Raw genomic sequence first — 19,704 nt, forward strand, 5'->3', positions numbered from 1 at the left:
CCCCCAGCGACTTAACACTGCTCTTGTGCTGCAGGGACACATATAGGCCTAAAATTAAAACTTATGCAAACAGTAAAACTTCCATTTATTTGTCAGTCATGCATAAAACCAGTGAGCTTTTTTTAGTTTATAAACTATTCGCACCTGTTTGATTTTATTTATACAATGCATTTATTCATATAGCGTAAAATCATGTTCACGGTGAATACAATGCATTTATTGATGATAAACCTGATTATAACTGTGCATTTAGTATCTGACCCCTTTTAAGTATGACTGATAAATATGCATCACATTCAGTCCATTAGCTTTTTTTTAATTTATTTTTAATTAGCGAAATTAAATTATTTGAACCCAAATGAATAGAAATTTTATGCAATTCAAATCTTAATTTTATGACCATTTATTCATTTGAGTGCAGGTTTTTATATATACATTATATATATATATACACACAGTGGGTACGGAAAGTATTCAGACCATTATAAATTTTAAATGGTTAGCTGTGCAACAAGCAATTTAATTACAATTGTAAATCCAACAATAAGACAATTATTTGCATTTATTGATGATAAACCTGATTATAACTGTGCATTTAGTATCTGACCCCTTTTAAGTATGACTGATAAATATGCATCACATTCAGTCCATTAGCTTTTTTTTAATTTATTTTTAATTAGCGAAATTAAATTATTTGAACCCAAATGAATAGAAATTTTATGCAATTCAAATCTTAATTTTATGACCATTTATTCATTTGAGTGCAGGTTTTTATATATACATTATATATATATATACACACAGTGGGTACGGAAAGTATTCAGACCCCCTTAAATTTTTCACTCTTTGTTATATTGCAGCCATTTGCTAAAATCATTTAAGTAAATTTTTTTCCTCATTAATGTACACACAGCACCCCATAATGACAGAAAAACACAGAATTGTTGACATTTTTGCAGATTTATTAAAAAAGAAAAACTGAAATATCACATGGTCCTAAGTATTCAGACCCTTTGCTCAGTATTTAGTAGAAGCACCCTTTTGATCGAATACAGCCATGAGTCTTTTTGGGAAAGAGGCAACAAGTTTTTCACACCTGGATTTGGGAATCCTCTGCCATTCCTCCTTGCAGAGCCTCTCCAGTTCTGTCAGGTTGGATAGTAAACGTTGGTGGACAGCCATTTTTAGGTCTCTCCAGAGATGCTCAATTGAGTTTAAGTCAGGGCTCTGGCTGGGCCATTCAAGAACAGTCACAGAGTTGTTGTGAAGCCACTCCTTCGTTATTTTAGCTGTGTACTTAGGGTCATTGTCTTGTTGGAAGGTAAACCTTCAGCCCAGTCTGAGGTCCTGAGCACTCTGGAGAAAGTTTTCGTCCAGGATAACCCTGTACTTGGCCGCATTCATCTTTCCCTCAATTGCAACCAGTCGTCCTGTCCCTGCAGCTGAAAAACACCCCCACAGCATGATGCTGCCACCACCATGCTTCACTGTTGGGACTGTATTGGACAGGTGATGAGCAGTGCCTGGTTTTCTCCACACATACCGCTTAGAATTAAGGCCAAAAAGTTCTATCTTGGCCTCATCAGACCAGAGAATCTTATTTCTCACCATCTCACAACTCCATGCGGGCTTTCATGTGTCTTGCACTGAGGAGAGGCTTCCATCGGGCCACTCTGCCATAAAGCCCCGACTGGTGGAGGGCTGCAGTGATGGTTGACTTTCTACAACTTTCTCCCATCTCCCAGAGAGGATCTGCAAGGAGGAATGGCAGAGGATCCCCAAATCCAGGTGTGAAAAACTTGTTGCATCTTTCCCAAAAAGACTCATGGCTGTATTAGATCAAAAGGGTGCTTCTACTAAATACTGAGCAAAGGGTCTGAATACTTAGGACCATGTGATATTTCAGGTTTTCTTTTTTAATAAATCTGCAAAAATGTCAACAATTCTGTGTTTTTCTGTCAATATGGGGTGCTGTGTGTACATTAATGAGGACAAAAAATTAACTTAAATGATTTTAGCAAATGGCTGCAATACAACAAAGAGTGAAAAATTTAAGGGGGTCTGAATACTTACTGTATATATAAAAAAAAGGCAAAAATATACACTATTTTGTGTGTCATTTTCTCTAGATATTATATTAGCCACTAAACACACACACAAACGTTGGGCAACTAACTGAATTAACAGGCAAAGCAAAAATAGTCCAACTTGTGTATAAACATCTGTATAATAAAGTAAATATAGTAAATCTCAATCATGCGGTGGTTCATCAGTCATTTGATGACCTGTGACCTCGAGCTCACGAATCTCAGCCGGCATATTCAGAACAAACCGAGAGCAATCCTGTTTGTGCTGCGCTGAAGACGGGTTTAGAGCGACAAAGGCAGGTGAGTGATGATAATTGTTCCTTTCTGCAGGTGCATCACAGCAGCTTCCGTTATCTGACTCTTACAGCTTCTGGGGAACCAAAGGATGATGCGGAGCCATTTCTGGCACAGTAAGAACCAATCACAAACGAGCAGCAGATCACATGATGCCAGCCTCAGCCAGTAAGAACAAGACGACCTCAAGTGTGTTCATATTCCTTAACTTCAGAATTAAATGTAACCGAAGCAAAGGCTAACGCTCTCTGCTGCTGCACTGATCCGACGCCGCAGGAAAGGCACATTAACAGTGAAAGTGAAGACTAACAGGACTCACGTCAAACTTGGGTGTGATCTGTCCGCTGCTGCTGTACGTCTCTCTGAAGCAGTTTCTTATTGTTGAATCATGAACACTGACCTTAATTGAGGCAAGTGAGGCCTGCTGTTCTTTAGATGTTGTTCTGGGTTCTTTTATGACCTCCTGGATCGCGGTGCAAAAAGCCTGCGCATGTTCTGAGAACGTTCTGTATGCAGAGAGTAGTCATCAAGCAACACGGGTTTTTCAGAGCAAGACCACTTCTATAATGCCTAGAATACTCAAATGAGACACTTCACAATTTTTAGCATTTTGAAATGTACAAAATCAATTGAAAAACTAAATAACCATAATGACCAAACATTGGTTGATTAAGCTGTCGATCACTAGCATATAATACTCCTATCATTTCATTTACCTTTTGTACAACGAAACTGGACTTAAAATGCCAAACAACCATTTTAATCACTCACAGATGACAACTGGACGTGCTCAAATTAATGAGGTCATGTGACAAGAATTTAGTATGTTAGTGCTGTTTTATATACACATTAAAAAGAAAGAAGTATACAGTATATGCAGTACATTACACTAGTATTTTCATTCCAAACAGTATGTGAATCTAATGGCTGCGTTTCAAAACCTGAGCAACATGTTTGGTTTTGAAACAGCTGGTGATTTTAATTAGTAACCCAATTAACGAGTGTGTGCGTGATTGTGAATGAGTCACTGCTGCAGTGTTTCATCTTCTCACCGTCTCCACACTCACATTAAACTCAGTGAAAATATAAATCATTAGTCACATGATCACGGCACGCTCCTGTCATCGCAATATTTGCATAAGATCCTGCCTGAACCTTCAGCTCGCTGTAATATCATGTGACACACACTCTCTCTCTCTCACACACACACACACACACACACAGTGTCCTGAGTTTACAGGCCTGATCATCAACAGCTCATTAACTTCATTAGCATGTCAATAAGACCACAGAGTGTTTAAACATGCTGTCAGACAGCCAATGAGAAACAAGGTGAGGTGCATCATGGGAGATGTAGTTCTGCCCATTAAACTCAATCAATCAACACATCTGTACAGATGAACGTTATTAAATGTTGGTTTTAATACATCTGCACTGGCTTTATTAGGCAGATACTGGAAATCGAATGAGTTTAGCAGAAGAAAATGCATCTGAAACACAGTGACGTCATGCTGGAGCAACAGGAATCAGTGACAATCCATTTCTTAAAAACACTGGAACTACTAAATGATGCATGAGTCTCTACTGAATCTAGAGCAAAAGAAGCAATGCTTTATGTGAGATCACAGTCTGATCTGAATGATTCTTTTGAGCGGGTTCTTTTAAATCAATCAATCAAAAGGCCGGTTTGTCTGATGAAGAAACTAAGGCAAAAAAGCTCCGATTTAAAACTCTTGAAATCTGGCAACCGCAGGCATGAACGCTTGTAGAGGCTCGTCACAAACGCCAAATTAAAAAAAACTTTTCAGGATGAATAACCAGCGGGCAAATATTGCAGATCATTATGCTTATTTAAAAAAAAAATTTAAAAATTGTGCAGAATTGTGAAGGGTTATTACAGTCAACTAAAACCATAAAAAATAAAAAAAACTGCTGAAATAAAACACAACATCTCATTTTAATTTGATGCACAAAAATAACAAACAAATTCATAACTATATAAACATACAAAAAACAACAGTGAAAAATACTAAATTTGAACTAATTAAAATGGCAAATATAAACTCAATTAATTCAACATATTAATAATAACTATATTAGTATGTGAAGCTGCTTTGACAGAATCTGGATTGTATGAAGCGCTATAGAAATAAATGTGGCTTGAAGTTCCTCTGCTGATTATCTAGAGAATGACGAGCACAGAGTCACATGACCGTCTCTAACGTTCCTCATCGATCCGCAGAAGTCCGTACAGTAACGAGTGCTCAGAGCTACAGCAATCTGCCATCGCTCTGATTGGCCGAGAGCGAGCATGTGACGTCACTAAAGGGCCTGATCACACCACGCCATCTGCTCTGGAGAACAGAGATCTTTAACTCGTGACTTCCCTGAACCAAGACGCTACTGGCTTCTGCAGAACTGCTTCAGAGCTGAAACTACAGTTCAATACGGAGTTCATATCTCAGTTCGGAGGAAAAAAAGTCAGTGTTGAGAGATAAACACATTATCTTGCAGAAAAAAAAAAACTGAATTGAGGAGGTATAAAGTAAATCTCACAATTCTGGGAGAAAAACGTAGAATTGAGAGAAAAAAAAAAAATACAATTAGCTTTTATATATTTTTGGCAGATATAACACATAAGTGCCATTTTTGCAAAGATGGGATATCTAAAAATAAAGCTGACGTATAAGTCAGAAGAGTTTTTTAACAAATATTTAGTATATATTCAGTCTCCTGCACTGACCAGTTCATAAGAAATGAGACGTAAATAAACACGTGCGTAAGACATAAAACATATGTAAACATGCATCACTGCACATGTGCAAAAAAGGGATTTTTTAAAATCCAGTCCAATTAAGAAAACCGTGCAGTGTTTACGTTCTCTATTTTTTCTTGTTGATTGGATTATTTCAGGTACTCAAATGAAATCGAAGTGGGCTCAATCGGATCAACTGCAGTGATCACATGAAGGCTTTTCCGTCCGATTAAGCCATCGACACCACTGCTAACAGATTGCATGTAAATCAAGCGGTTTCATATCATTAGTAAAGTTCTTCAGGATTCATTCAGATCCAGAGCTGTTCATCAGTCACTAACACAAAGAGCTCTGCCAGCACAACACAGACGGAGAGAGAGAATATATTCAGTCCACGGCCAAAACAACAGACAGCGCAGCCTCTCTTTCACCGACGGTCCGGTCTATCTGCATCTCTCACACGCTGCTTCTGCTTCGCTCTGCGCTGGTTTTGGTGTCAGTGTGTGACTCGATCAAACTCCGCATGCTTCCCTTCACTGCCCAGACACATGACAACACCTCCAGACATCCCATAATGCCTCTCTACAGGACAGACTCTAATGCACTGCAAACTGCACTGTACATACTGCCTACCACTTAAATGAATGCATATTGAAAAAAAGCAAAATAATGCAAAAAGCCCCGTGAAGCTATAGTTTACAGTGAATTTATAACAGTTATGAATGTTATAAATTCACTGTAAACCACGGCTTCACGGGGATTACTGCTTTTATAAAACGGTTATATACGTAGTAAGGTTCCACAAAATAAAACGGAGCAAATAAAGTGTAGTGATATTAATAAACACAGTATTCTTCCACCAAACAATGTAGCTCCTCAGAAACAGTTGTGGTTGCTACAAAGTGGTTGCCGAGCAACACACAAACGTAAACAAAGGTGTGTGTTACTTTGTAGCGTCATTTACAACAGCTTCGAACGTGGCTCAGCCAATCAGAGTCAAGCACCGGAACGCTCCGCTTTATAAAAGAGCATTTCAAACACTTGTGTGCTACATTGTTGTCACATGACCTTATTAGAGTGCATGTTTAACTCAGTCAGTGGCATAACAAATAAATATGGTTACTTTGGAATTTGTGGATTCATTGTGACTGATTTAGTTTGATTAAATCACACCGGAATTAGAAGATCGAGCACATTGCATTGTGGGATACTGTGTCCAGTGCAAGTGTGCTTATATCGTCCAGATTTCCACGCAAACAGAACATTTTGCGAAGTGTATACTGCATTCTAGTGACTGGTGAGAACTAGTCATCCAGATTAGTGCGATCAACTAGCTAGTTAACATGAACTAACAACAAAAAATACTTCTAAATCATTTATTAACCTTAATGTTAACTTGCACTTACATGTACATTATTAAAATCAAAAGTTAAATCTGATCATAAATATTAATAGAACCGAGTTAACGTGAACTTACAATGAACAGTTGCTTTGTTTTTATTAACTAACATTAATAAAGATTAATAAATACTACAAGCAGTGTTACTTTAGCATCATTGATATTTTGAATCCGTTTTTATATTCTGTTTTTATTTTAATTTTAGTTAAAGTGTGTTTTTGTGATTTTATATACACGACTATACAATTTTTACTTCCGTTTTAGTTTATTTCAGTACATCAAGTTAAACTAAATTAAAACGAGGAGCGTTGCCTCGGTGAATAACTGAAATAAGTTTATACAGCCAATATAAAAACTTATTTCAGTTATTCACCAAGGCAAACGTTCCTCATTTTAATTTAGAATATAAATATATACATATATTTATATTATTTTAGTTATTGTTTATTTTATTTCAAGTAACGAAAGTATTTTTTTTAATGGTATCAGTTTCAGTTTAGTTAACTATAATAAGCTTGACTGTAACAAATGCATTGCTTTTTGTTACTTTGTGTTTAATATATCAGGAAAAAAACTATTTTTAGCAATGATGCATGAAATGGGAAGAATTTAGAGATGCAACTTCAGTGCATATAACACATCAATAACTTTTTAAAAGTACAAACGCTCCATCATAAAAGTTGCATGTATAATGACATTCCCAGTAGTTTAGAAGGAGTGCAGAACTCACCCGTGAAAACCTCCTGGAAGCTGCTGCAGGTGGAGGCCTGGGTCGCAGACGCCCGCTGTGTCCTGAGCGTCCCCTCCGAGCCGCCGTACTCCAGCGAGTCAGCCGACCCGGCAGCTTTCGGTGGGAGTGTGCGGAGCTGCTCAGTCCAGTCTGCGGAGCGGCTGATGGGGCCGGTGATGCTGTAGGAGCGCTGGCGCGTGACACGTCTCCTCTTGGCCCGAGCGCGTGTGAAGAGCGGGCTGTGGGCTGGCGACGGCGCGGGCGAGCAGGAGGGCGAGCTCAGCTGCCGCGTGGTGGTTTTGATGTAGGACGTGTTGATGGGCGGGTACGGCTTGACCGCAGGCTTCAGCAGCCGCGTGGCTACAGGACTCTCCTGCGGGGGCGTCACGCTGCTCTTGCGCCTCTGGATGAACGTGGCAGGCTCTTCGGGCGGCTCGATGATGGTGAGACACTCCAGTGAGCCCGTGGACCCGAGCCCGTCGGCGTCAGACACCGTATCCATGCTGGGAACGTCAGGATCATCATCTTCGATGGCCTCCATGGCACTTTCAAATGAAGCAGTGAGGTCGGGGAAGCTGGTGGTGCTGGTTGCTGTAGCAACCACTGGAGGAGGAGGAGGAGGAGGAGGGGGGGCCTCAGGCTCTTTTGTGACCGTTTCCACGGCGACCGGAACACAAAGGGCAACAAAGTGTCCATTCACAGCCGTCTCCTCCTCGTCCTCAGGGAGGCGCGGTGCACTAACAAGCACGTTTTCTGGCTTAGGAATGGCTTCCAGCACGGTGAAGGGCTCCGAGTCGGGGGTGGGAGTGTTTCGGGTTTGTTTACAATCCCAGGGAATCTCGAGCATCACGCCCTGCTTCAGACGGATGGCCTGCTGGATGTCAGCCAGCAAATCCTCCTGCTCCGCGGCCGAGTGGAAGCTGTACATATCCGTGTCGGATCCGGAGCTCGCCACCTTCTTCTCCTCCTCCTGCAGACGAGGATGCTCGGGCTCGGCGTCCGAATGTCCGAGCTCATCTCCGGAGAGATCGGGCGTCTTATTGCACAGCGATGGAGCGCTGTCCAGTTCATCCAGCGATGCATCCTCTTTGGATCCGCTCGGGAAGCTTAATTTAGCCTTGCTCTGGTTCTTGCGCTTGCGTATGTGAGGGAACACCGAGGATCTGTCGGATTTGTTTTTCTTCTTCCCTCCCTCCCCTCGTGATTTCTTCCCTTTCTTTGTGCCGTCGTGAGTCGCGCTCTCATCCGCCGCGCCTCCTGCTTCCAAGCGCTTCAGCTTTCCGTCCTGATTGCCCATGATGAGCAGCTCTCTCACGCCATGACGGCTCCACGGTCTGCGTCTGCGCGAGCGGCCGCTCGACGTGCTTTCGCTCTCTGAGGATGATGATGAGGAGAAGGAGGAGAGCAGAGTGAGGGAGGAGGCTGTGACGAAAGAGAGCAGCTCGCTGTCCTCCTCTCCTCTGCAGAAGGATGCGGGTGGCACATGCATGAGAGGGAGGCAGTACTTCTGACGTCTGCCTCGACTCAACGCCTCCAGCAGCCTCTGCCTGAACCCTGGAGCCTCCAGCATCTGCTCCGGCTGCATCACACACTCTCACACACACCAGCTACAGCACAAAACACAGCCGTCAGCGAGCACTCATTGCTAAACCCAAACATTAGCTTTGCAAAAATAATATGTTTAGCTGTCAAAATGTCATATTCACAAATGTTTATTGTTTATCTCATGTATAGTGTTTATCATATACATGTAATTTGATCTTATTAATAAAAAAAATGTTTTGCTGACACATTTGGTTTCAGAAGAGTCGTTTAGTGAAAATAGAAAGAAAACAAGTTACTTTTAAAAAACTGACACCCAGTTAAACTAGTGTTATTTTAGCATCATTGAGATTTTTGTTAATATTAGATTTTATTTTTATTTTTCTGATTTTCATGTTAATTTAATATTTTGAATTGGCTTTAATTTTGATATCGTCTGCTTGTTAATTTTTCTTTGTATATTTCCTGCATTTATGTTAAAGTTTTAGTAAGTGTGTTGTGATTTTGTCATTTTTTTTTAAATTAATTTCTGTAGTTTTAAAATATTTTTATTTCAGTTTTAGTTATATTAGCACATCAAGAAATTAAAAATTAGAACTATTGCCTTGGGAAGTAGCGGAATTATTATACATTTTTTTTGTATTTTAAGCAATTATTTTATTTAAGCAACAAATGTTTTTTTTTTATATAGCTTTAGTTGTAGATATATAACTATAATAACCCTGGGTTAAAGATAATTTATAAAATTAGCCTGATACTGAACAAAAACTCAAAATGAACATTTGTTAAAAACCTCTTCTGTACGTTTAAATAAACTGAGAAAAATAAACTAACTCTTTGAAAATCATTACAGTTTTTCATGTGGCAATAGCAGAGTTGGCATCTAGTTAAAAAAAAGCATTAGCTTAAAACAAAGTTAATATAAAACATTTATATATTCTCTGATGTTTGCACATATCATAAATTGGTCTTATTTTAAGGAATTTTAGACATTTTCACTAGAAAACTAAAACATTAGGGCTGTCAAAATGGCTGAAAAACTAAATTCGAATTTTCTACTTAAAAATGATCAATATTCGAATTATATTCAAATTTAAAAGGCATAATTTCAGTTAGGGTGAAGAAAAGCTTTTGTCTTCTCTCCTGAGGCCACAAGAGGGCGCATCGAGCAAAATATTACTAATGCACGTTTATTCAAAGCATAAGACAACATGACTATCCGTGGAAAAAAAGTGCATAATGTTTAAAATTGTGTTTATAAACCAATTATAATTAAGTTGCTTAAACAACTATAAACAAAACAGCATTATGCGTGTATGCATAGTTTAATACAAAGAGCCGAAAGCCAATCACACAGAGGACATTTCTCATTTAAAAACACGAGATGCAGTGGGACGGGAAAACCCGCTATAAGTCTTGAGATATGTTTTTTCTAAACATGCGGCTGTTTTGTGCGAGACGCGAGTGCAACGCTGATAGATGTCCCTCTAGAAAGTGCGCGAGATACGTGTTCTGTGTGAACGGCTAGGTTTCGGTTTTGACGTAAACAAGATCTTCTCCGCATTGATGTTCTCTTTTCCCGCAATATTTGTAATGAACACAGCAGCGCCATCTAGTGGCTTCAACTGGATAAGCTAAGAAACACATTATAATGCTACGACACTCGCATCGTCATCTCGTGCGCCGCTGATAAGCTGCCTCCGTAACGCACACCTAAAATTCGAATGTGCATTTTTATTTTAAATTCGACAAATATTCAAAATTCGAAAAAAAATTGACACCCCTAACAGACATGCAGTTCTGACTAACATTTAAACTGGTTTCATCAGTCGTTTACGACACACAATATGCACAAAAAACGAATTAAATCCGTTTCCATAGGATCGACAGCAGTTTGCAACATCTATAAATGGAGACGGAACATAAGCGTGTGAACTGAAAACTAATTTACACACTCAGAAATCAATTAGCTGCATAGTTTTTCTTGTGGCAGACTTGCTAACTACATGCTAATCATGCTAGATAAATGCTAACGTGCTAATTATGCTAGATACATGCTAGCATCGTGCTAAAAAACATGTTAGCAGCATGCATATGTTAGAAACATGCTAATTATTTTATATACATGCTAGCAACATGTTAACGATATGCTAATCATGCTAGAAACACGATTAACAATATGTTAGCATGTTAATAGTAAAACATGCTAATAGTGCTAACTACATGCTAGATAAATGCTAACATGCTAATTATGCTAGATACATGCTAATCACGTCAGAAGCATGCTAATCACTACTGGAGGCAGTTAGAGGCACAGAACAGCTGCTGGGATGGAGTTAGGGAGGTCATTAACTAAACCAGTAACTAGATTAATTTACTAACTACCTTTCATCCTGTAATCTGTACCGGACTACACCTTGCATGTACTCTAAGCAGTCATTATGCGCAAATAAGCACACTATCCGTCATTTCTTTCTATTATTATCAGTTGTTGTGACCTGTGCCGGGGACCTCGCGTGATGACGTCACGACGCCCGTGGACTGTAGCAGAGCTCCTCGCGAGGACTTCACAAACACCTGAGCGACAGGTCGCCAGAAACAACAGAAGAGAGGATCCGCGTGAATCTGACAGTGAAATCAATTAAATAATTCAACTGATCATTACAATCTCTTCATTTCAAAGACGGCTTCAAGTCTGTGTCTTAATAAATGAATAAAACCATGGATGAAGCGTCCCCTGACTATCTGTGTGCTGCTGCTGCTGCTGCTCACTCATCAATCGCTGCTCCGTCTCGACCACGTGTTCGTGTTTCCCGCCACCAGGTTAAATGCGTCTCACCTGAGCGCTTGATTCCTGCGGCGACAGCGACACCCAGCGGCCAGGTGCAGTCATTACACGCGGCTCCAGTGCGATTTAATAAAGCAGTCCGACGCCAATATCACAAACTTTAACACAGAGAAAAGTCCGCTATCTATCTGTCTATCAGTTTTGTATAAATAATTAAAAAAATGTCTGCGGGTTTAATGCTTACATATAAAAAAAAAAATTAAATTTTAAATAATTATTTTAAAAAATTATAATTTTTTTTTAACATTCATTAAAAAACCTTTTATCATTATCACTGAATTTGATCATAATTTGAGCACATACATTTTTTATTTTGATGTACTAAGCCAGTGTTTCCTACCTATTCGAACAAAACGTAGTCTAACCGTCTTCACTGAATATTATAAAGTTGATTATTATGTGTTTATGATGAGGACTTTTGTTATATTTACAGTACCGTTCAGATGTATGGGTCATTGTGGTTTTTAAGAAATTACTTTCATTCAAGGATACATTAAATTGCTAAAAAAACAAACCAGTGAAGTACTTTTTACAGTAAATTATGAGGTGTAATAACAGTAATTTACCGTTTTTAAGCACGCTGGTGATTTCAGTGCTACAGCTTCAGTGATGCTGAGATCTGATCAAACCTGCTGCCCCAAAGATGAAATAGACTCGATAAAAATAGAATTTCTACAGAAGAGATGTCACTTTGTGACTCTTGAACACAATATTTACTGCGCTGATATGTTTGGATGTTTTCAACTCGCTTTCGGTGAAAAATCATAATATTTATAGCTTGGTTTTTTGAGAATATATTGAATTTCTGACATAGCAGACATACATTTACACATGCAAACGGAAGAAATGTAAACCCTCCGTTGCTATATTTCATGATTTTGTGAGAATATTTCAAAGCTTGCTTACAAATACTTCAAAGAAGACTAAGTAGAAAGATGGGAAACATTATTATTTTAGTGCTGTCTTGATTTATATCTTTGTTATAGTCCATTACATTTCAAATCTTGCTTTGTTTGTCAGTGTTGTGTGCCAGCTATAATCATAATAATAATTAATGCATGAAATATTTAGCACCTCATACAAAACATAACCACAAAAACACAGTTGGTTTTATTGATCAAACATCTCAGTATAGACAAAACTCATATAACTTTGTACAGCCGTTTATAATAATTTATCACTCTCAGTGCTATAGTTATCAATATAAAGATTACAAATCATCCTGAATAAAGAAAGAGTGAACCCAAGTGTTTCAGAAGCAATCTAACGCTTTCAGATCACAACATAAATCATGGTTTAAACAAAAGCTGATTTATTTATATTTATATATATGTGTCCCTGCAGCACAGAAGCAGTGTTAAGTCGCTGGGGGATATTTGTAGCAATATTTGAAAAAGATTTCTCTTTTATGCCAAAAATCATTAGGATATTAAGTAAAGATCATGTTCCATGAAGATATTTAGTAAATGTCCTACCGTAAATATATCAAAACTTAATGTTTGATTAGTAATATGCATTGCTAAGAACTTCATTTGAACAACTTTAAAGATGATTTTCTCAATATTTAGATGTTTTTGCACCCTCAGATTCCAGATTTTCAAATATTGTCCTATCCTAACAAACTTCAATTTCGAAAAATGGACACTTAAGACTGGTTTTGTGTTCCAGGGTCAGATATATGCAGTATATATATATATATTTTAATACAGTCTGACTGTTTTTATTATGACCACTAGAGGGGAGTGTGACTCTATATTCGATCTGAGATCCTTTAATTTTAACTTCTCAAGTCAGACCACATGAATCAGACAAGAAGTAATACAGTCAGATCTGTTGCTGTTACAGCAGTGTGTAATTAAACATGTTAGAAAAACAGCAAATGTTCACAGGACAGACAGATATTATCAGCCAGTCGTTCAAATCCCTGTGAGAAATTCACTTTTTACCAAGAGGAAAGAGCACATTGTTTTCTAAACATATTAAAACACCATATTTATTTATTGGTAATCAAACACCACTCCATCTTGGCTTCCCACTCAAAAACAATCTGAACTACATAATCTGACAGAAACAGACACTAAACTCCCAAACCGGATATGCATAGAACACAATAATCAAATATCACTTTTCACTAATAAAAGAGGAATTCATTATATGATCATTTTCCTCACACGTTTAGTTTTTTTTTTTTTTTTTGCCACAGTCACTCCTGAACCAGCTTGAAATTTTTTTTTGCACTGATTTTCTGCTGTAGAAACATAAAAGGATAAAATCCTGGTGAACTGCTCAAGCGAGTGTCGGTGCAACAGCAGCATTCGTGTAGTGAAGACACGAGTTCAACTGGCCAAGTGCACACTACAGAAGGACATTTAAACACTCACAGCTTTGTGTTTTGCGTTGTGTAGGTTCACACACTTTTACATTTATGCAACTGGCAGACGCTTTTATCCATTGCAGTCAAGGTCTACATTTTGTCTGTTCATGCATTCCCTGGGAACTGAACACATAACCTTGCTGTTGCAAGCCATGATCTACTGTTTGAGCCATTTACGTTTATGCATTTGGCAGATGCTTTTATCCAAAGTGACCTGCATTGCATTTAAGGTATACACTGGATCAGTTCATGCATTCCCTGGGATTCGAACCTATCACCTTGCTGCTTTGAGGGTGTGTAAATGATGACAGAGTGTTCATTTTTGGGTGAACTCTTCCTTTAACATTAAACAAGTCCAAATGAAACCTATTTTAATGAGCCAAATTTGTGAGAAAATAATGTAGGGTTGGACAAATTAAAAAAACACGAGCCCTTAAATACTGCATGTCCCACCCGACTCTTCATTTCCGTAGGTTTTTATGTACAGGGTGCAGCAGACGTGTCCAGTGGATGCTTTTGAGGTCACACAATCCGTGTTTGGCTTTAACTGAGGCTCCCATAAACGGAAAAACTGTACAAACTCAACAGTCCTTCAGAAACGATGCACAAGCTTCCTCCCAACAACTCTAGTGTTCTGCAGGACTCTGTTTCCGGTAAGCAGCTGCTGGCCGTCTCTGCTGGAGCTGCGGTTTGTTGGGTTTGTTCTTCTGACGCCACTGGCACAGCAGGATGGATCTGAAGGTGGTGCGAAAGGTCTTGTTGCAGAGCGCGTAACACATGGGGTTGACGGTGCTGTTGACGTAGCACAGCCAGTATCCCAGAGCCCACAGCGTCTCGGGGATGCACTCGTCGCAGAACGCATTCACCAGGACCATGATGTTGTACGGCGTCCACGTGATGATGAAGGCCAGGAGGATGGCGCTCAGCGTCTGCGCCGCTTTCTTCTCTTTCACCAGAGAGACCTTCTTGCGTTTGTTGACCTGCGTCTTGGCCTTGCAGCCGAAGCGTTTGGTGAGCGCCGCGTCTTTGAGGGAGGTGTTGGCGTTGGGTTGATCTTTGGAGCTCATGGATGCTTTGGAGTGACCGGACAATACCTTTCTGGAAGGTCTCGCATCTTCAGTTGGGTGGAGATTCTCGGAGATGGAGTAGACGGCTTGGGCGTCTTCTGCATCCTCTTCCTCCTCATCATCCGATTGGTCGACGGACACGGCGGTTTCGTTATTATTCCAGCTGTCGCTGCTATTGCGGTCTGTGTCGCCGCTGCGACCCTTCCAAGCGTTACGACTCAACGGCCAGAACCAAAACCGGCCTGTTCTGGTTCTCCCAGAGCTTCTCTGGCTCGACGGATGGAGCTCGTAACTGCTGTGACTGCGCGAGCTTCCCGGATTCCCGACGGATTCCTCCGGACTCCCTTGGTTGCCCGAACACTTGAGTCCAGCCAGCTCTTTGGAGCGGTTCTCCGTCTCCTTGTAGATCCGCCAGTAGAGGACGGTCATGATGGTAACAGGCAGATAGAAAGCAGCGATGGCTGTGCAGAAAGTGGTGATCGGCTCCGAGAGGAACTGGATGTAGCATTCATCCGGAGGAACCGTTCGTTCCCCGACGAAATACTGCCAGAAGAGGATAGCTGGCGCCCAGAGGATGAACGAAATGGACCAGGCCAATCCAATCATGGTCATGGCTCGCTTAGTGGTGCGTTTGGCTCTGTACGTCAGCGGACGCGTGACGGAGAAGTACCGGTCGAAGCTGATGACCAGCAGGTTCATCACTGAAGCATTGCTGGCTACATAATCAACGGCAAGCCACAGATCGCAGGCCCAGTTCCCAAGCGCCCAGTGGTCCATGATTATATACGTAGTGTAGAGGTTCATCGAAAGCACGCCGATGATGAGGTCTGCGAACGCCAGGCTGAGCAAATAGTAGTTATTCACCGTCTTCAACTGCTTGTTGACTTTAAAGGACACCAGGACCAGGATGTTCCCGGTGATGGTAACTATGGAAAGCGAGCCGCAGAGGAACACGATCATCACGATCTGCCAGATTGTGTGTCCGAGAGTGGCATTGGCGGTCAGATTGGTGGCTTGCGAATCATTGGCGGTCTGGATGTCATGTGGTACAAACGCTGTGACGGGATTGGCCCGCATCCCCGGGGAGCTGTCGGTCAGGAATAATCCGGGCTCGGAGCTCAGCGTCAGGTTCATGGTGGCATATTCTGTGGACGAAGCTGACAGACAAGAGATATTAGCACGAGAGAACGACACAGAAAACACACTTGATCTCACACACCACTCTCTGATCATATCACATTATTATGCGCTTATAACATATTGCCTCATATTGATTATACAAAACCTACTGATTTTAACAATATTAGTTTATTAGTAAAAAGAAACTAACCACAAAAATGATATGTGACCCTGGAGCACAAAACCAGTCATAAAGGTCAATTCTGAAAGCTGAATAAATAATCTTTCCATTGATGTATGGTTTGTTATAATCGGACAATATTTGGCTGAGATACAACTATTTGAAAATCTGGAATCTGAGGGTGCAAAAAAATCTAAATATTGAGAAAATCATCTTTAAAGTTGTTCAAATGAAGCTCTTAGCAATGCATATGTAGCGTCTCGACCAATCTGACACACTAATTTTTATTTGATTTAACAAATCAATTATTCATTAGATTAACAAATCGTCACAGTCCCCTCATTCAATAGACTGGATGCCAGGGCTTCGCTTGAACACCATCCCCCACCTTGATCACCATGACAACTAATCATGATATCACTGGTTTTACGGCCTAAAAGGAATGCAGGGGAGAAACTCCCTCATTTTACTCATGAGAAAGACACACAATGCCCAGAGAAATGGACTGTTCTCTAATTAATTCATAGGAAAACCTTTCTTTGATTGAATACCCATATCCTTTGGTCATTGTGTATACCATTACTGTCTTGTATATTGTCTGTTGTAGTGTATGCTGTTTTATTCATGTTATCATAGCAGACGGCGATCAGGAGCTACAAAATTGCTATAAAGCATCATAAAAGTTCTCCAAACAACATATAAGCACTGTATTCCAGGTCTTCTGATGCTCTAATGAAGATCTCCTCGACCAAAACTCTCAGAAAGAAAGCTATCATATATAAGTCAGTGCATGAGTTCTTTGATCAAATATGTGACTCTGGAGCACAAAACCAGTCATAAGGGTCAATTTCTCGAAATTGTGATTTATGCATCATCTGAAAGCTGAATAAATAAGCTTTCCATTGATGTATGGTTTGTTAGGATCGGACAATATTTGAAAATCTGGAATCTGAGGGTGCAAAAAAATCTAAATATTGAGAAAATCATCTTTAAAGTTGTGCAAATGAAGTTCTTAGCAATGCATATTACCAATCAAACATTAAGTTTTGATATATTTACAGTAGGAAACTTACAAAATATCTTCATGGAACATGATCTTTACTTAATATCCTAATGATTTTTGGCATAAAAGAGAAATGTATAATTGTGACCCATACAATGTATTGTTGGCTATTGCTACAAATATCCCCCAGCGACTTAACACTGCTTTTGTGCTGCAGGGACACATATTATGATTTGATGGTGTTTTGAGATCATACAGGTCTGTGGCGTGTGTTTTCTCACCGTATCTCCTGATTAAAGCTCATGGGTGACTCGGCTGGATCGCGTGTGCTCCGTCAGACACTGAAAAACAGCAGTGAACATCATTCACATCATACCATCACACACGTCACATTCACTGGGCTCCGTTTAATTCATGTTACATTCACACTGAATCAGACAGAGACGCTAAATAAACCATCTGTGTTTCTCTCAGACTCTGATCAGTCCTGACCACACACACCGGATTCTGACGCTCAGTAAACTCTTCAGTTACAGATCACTCAGCTAAAACAGCAGCAACGACGGCCCAGACCCAGAAAGTCTGTTCTGGACAACAGGGAAAAACTAACCATACAGCAGTATACAGTTATGATAGCTAAATAGGCATAATTTTGTTTTGATTCCAATTTCGACATTCTACTAACATTCTACTAACTATAAGTAACTTTGCACCTACATGTCAGTGAACTCTCATTAGAGTATTAGTAGACTGTTAGGTTAGGGTTAGTAGAATAAGTTGACATGAACTTGCAAAAAATACTTATCTGTAGGATGTCCATCATAACACAGTGTGAGCAGATATTAAGCAGATATTAAGCAGATACTCTAATGACTGCTAGCTGACAGGTAGAAGAAAAAATGCTCATATCTTCAGTCGAGAGTCCAGTCAAACTCTACAGCAGAAATTCATCCGTCATGAGGTAAAATCCAGTCAAATTAGACAAAAATAAACCAGACATCAACAAAACCAGAGACCTCAGCTATCAGTTTTTATCAGTTGATGGATTCTAACTTCCGTTTGGATGCTCTCGTCTTCCGGTCTCCATAGAAATCCGTGTTACAACGGGGTAAAAAGATCCACTGAATTAATTCAACTGAAACTTTCTCAGTATAAATAATATAAACGTGTGCAGGGCTGAGCTGTGCTGTTGTTGGCTGTCACAGTCATCTACACACTCATTAAACTATGAGTAACTGCAAGAAGACGTCACTGTCACACTGAAAAAGGTGGATAATTGAGATCATATTACTGCTTATTATTGTTATTTACACACACACAAATATATATCAAGTCAGTTTAGTTGAATAAGTTGACATGAACTTGCAAAAAATACTTATCTGTAGGATGTCCATCATAACACAGTGTGAGCAGATATTAAGCAGATATTAAGCAGATACTCTAATGACTGCTAGCTGACAGGTAGAAGAAAAAATGCTCATATCTTCAGTCGAGAGTCCAGTCAAACTCTACAGCAGAAATTCATCCGTCATGAGGTAAAATCCAGTCAAATTAGACAAAAATAAACCAGACATCAACAAAACCAGAGACCTCAGCTATCAGTTTTTATCAGTTGATGGATTCTAACTTCTGTTTGGATGCTCTCGTCTTCCGGTCTCCATAGAAATCCGTGTTACAACGGGGTAAAAAGATCCACTGAATTAATTCAACTGAAACTTTCTCAGTATAAATAATATAAACGTGTGCAGGGCTGAGCTGTGCTGTTGTTGGCTGTCACAGTCATCTACACACTCATTAAACTATGAGTAACTGCAAGAAGACGTCACTGTCACACTGAAAAAGGTGGATAATTGAGATCATATTACTGCTTATTATTGTTATTTACACACACACAAATATATATCAAGTCAGTTTAGTTATTTAGTTAAACTGAACAAAAATGAGATCATGTTGCCTTGGCAACTAGCTGAAATAAAGTTTTTGTCATATTTTATGGTTTTATTTTTAGATTTAGTTAACTATAATAACCCTGGTCCATTTCATATTTAACATTTTGTTTATTCTGTATGATAAACTACTGCAGTTTCAGTTGAGAAGCAGTGAAATATACAAACACACTCCAAACATGACATGAGAAAAACACAGTGTAATCGTGCATGGGAAAATACTCACATATTCTTCTGAATGTATAAATGCTCTGCTCAGGTCACAATTAAAAACTAATTACATTAGTCCTACAACACACTCACACACACACACACTCTCTCTCTCTCACACACACACACACACACACACACACACACAC

The 19,704-nt window shown here is 39.6% G+C and overlaps 1 protein-coding gene across 1 annotated transcript; it reads right to left on the reverse strand.

Annotated features, from left to right (window-relative positions):
* Window positions 1–7,206: 7,206 nt before the first annotated feature.
* LOC107570782 (formin-2-like) lies at window positions 7,207–19,658 on the reverse strand. Its single transcript, XM_016257041.1, has 2 exons — window positions 19,653–19,658; window positions 7,207–8,856 (listed from the first exon to the last, which is right to left on the reverse strand). The coding sequence occupies exon 2, from the start codon at window positions 8,848–8,850 to the stop codon at window positions 7,207–7,209; it is 1,644 nt and encodes a 547-aa protein (XP_016112527.1). The 5' UTR covers window positions 8,851–8,856; window positions 19,653–19,658.
* Between the last annotated feature and the right edge of the window lie 46 nt (window positions 19,659–19,704).

Source organism: Sinocyclocheilus grahami, unplaced genomic scaffold (genome assembly GCF_001515645.1).
Source record: "Sinocyclocheilus grahami isolate Dianchi unplaced genomic scaffold, SAMN03320097.WGS_v1.1 scaffold1505.1, whole genome shotgun sequence".
Lineage (NCBI taxonomy): Eukaryota > Metazoa > Chordata > Actinopteri > Cypriniformes > Cyprinidae > Sinocyclocheilus > Sinocyclocheilus grahami.

What these genes read in the sequence shown, in the direction of transcription:
- LOC107570782 (XM_016257041.1), bottom strand. Translation starts at nt 8,850, where the DNA reads ATGCAGCCGGAGCAGATGCTGGAGGCTCCAGGGTTCAGGCAGAGGCTG.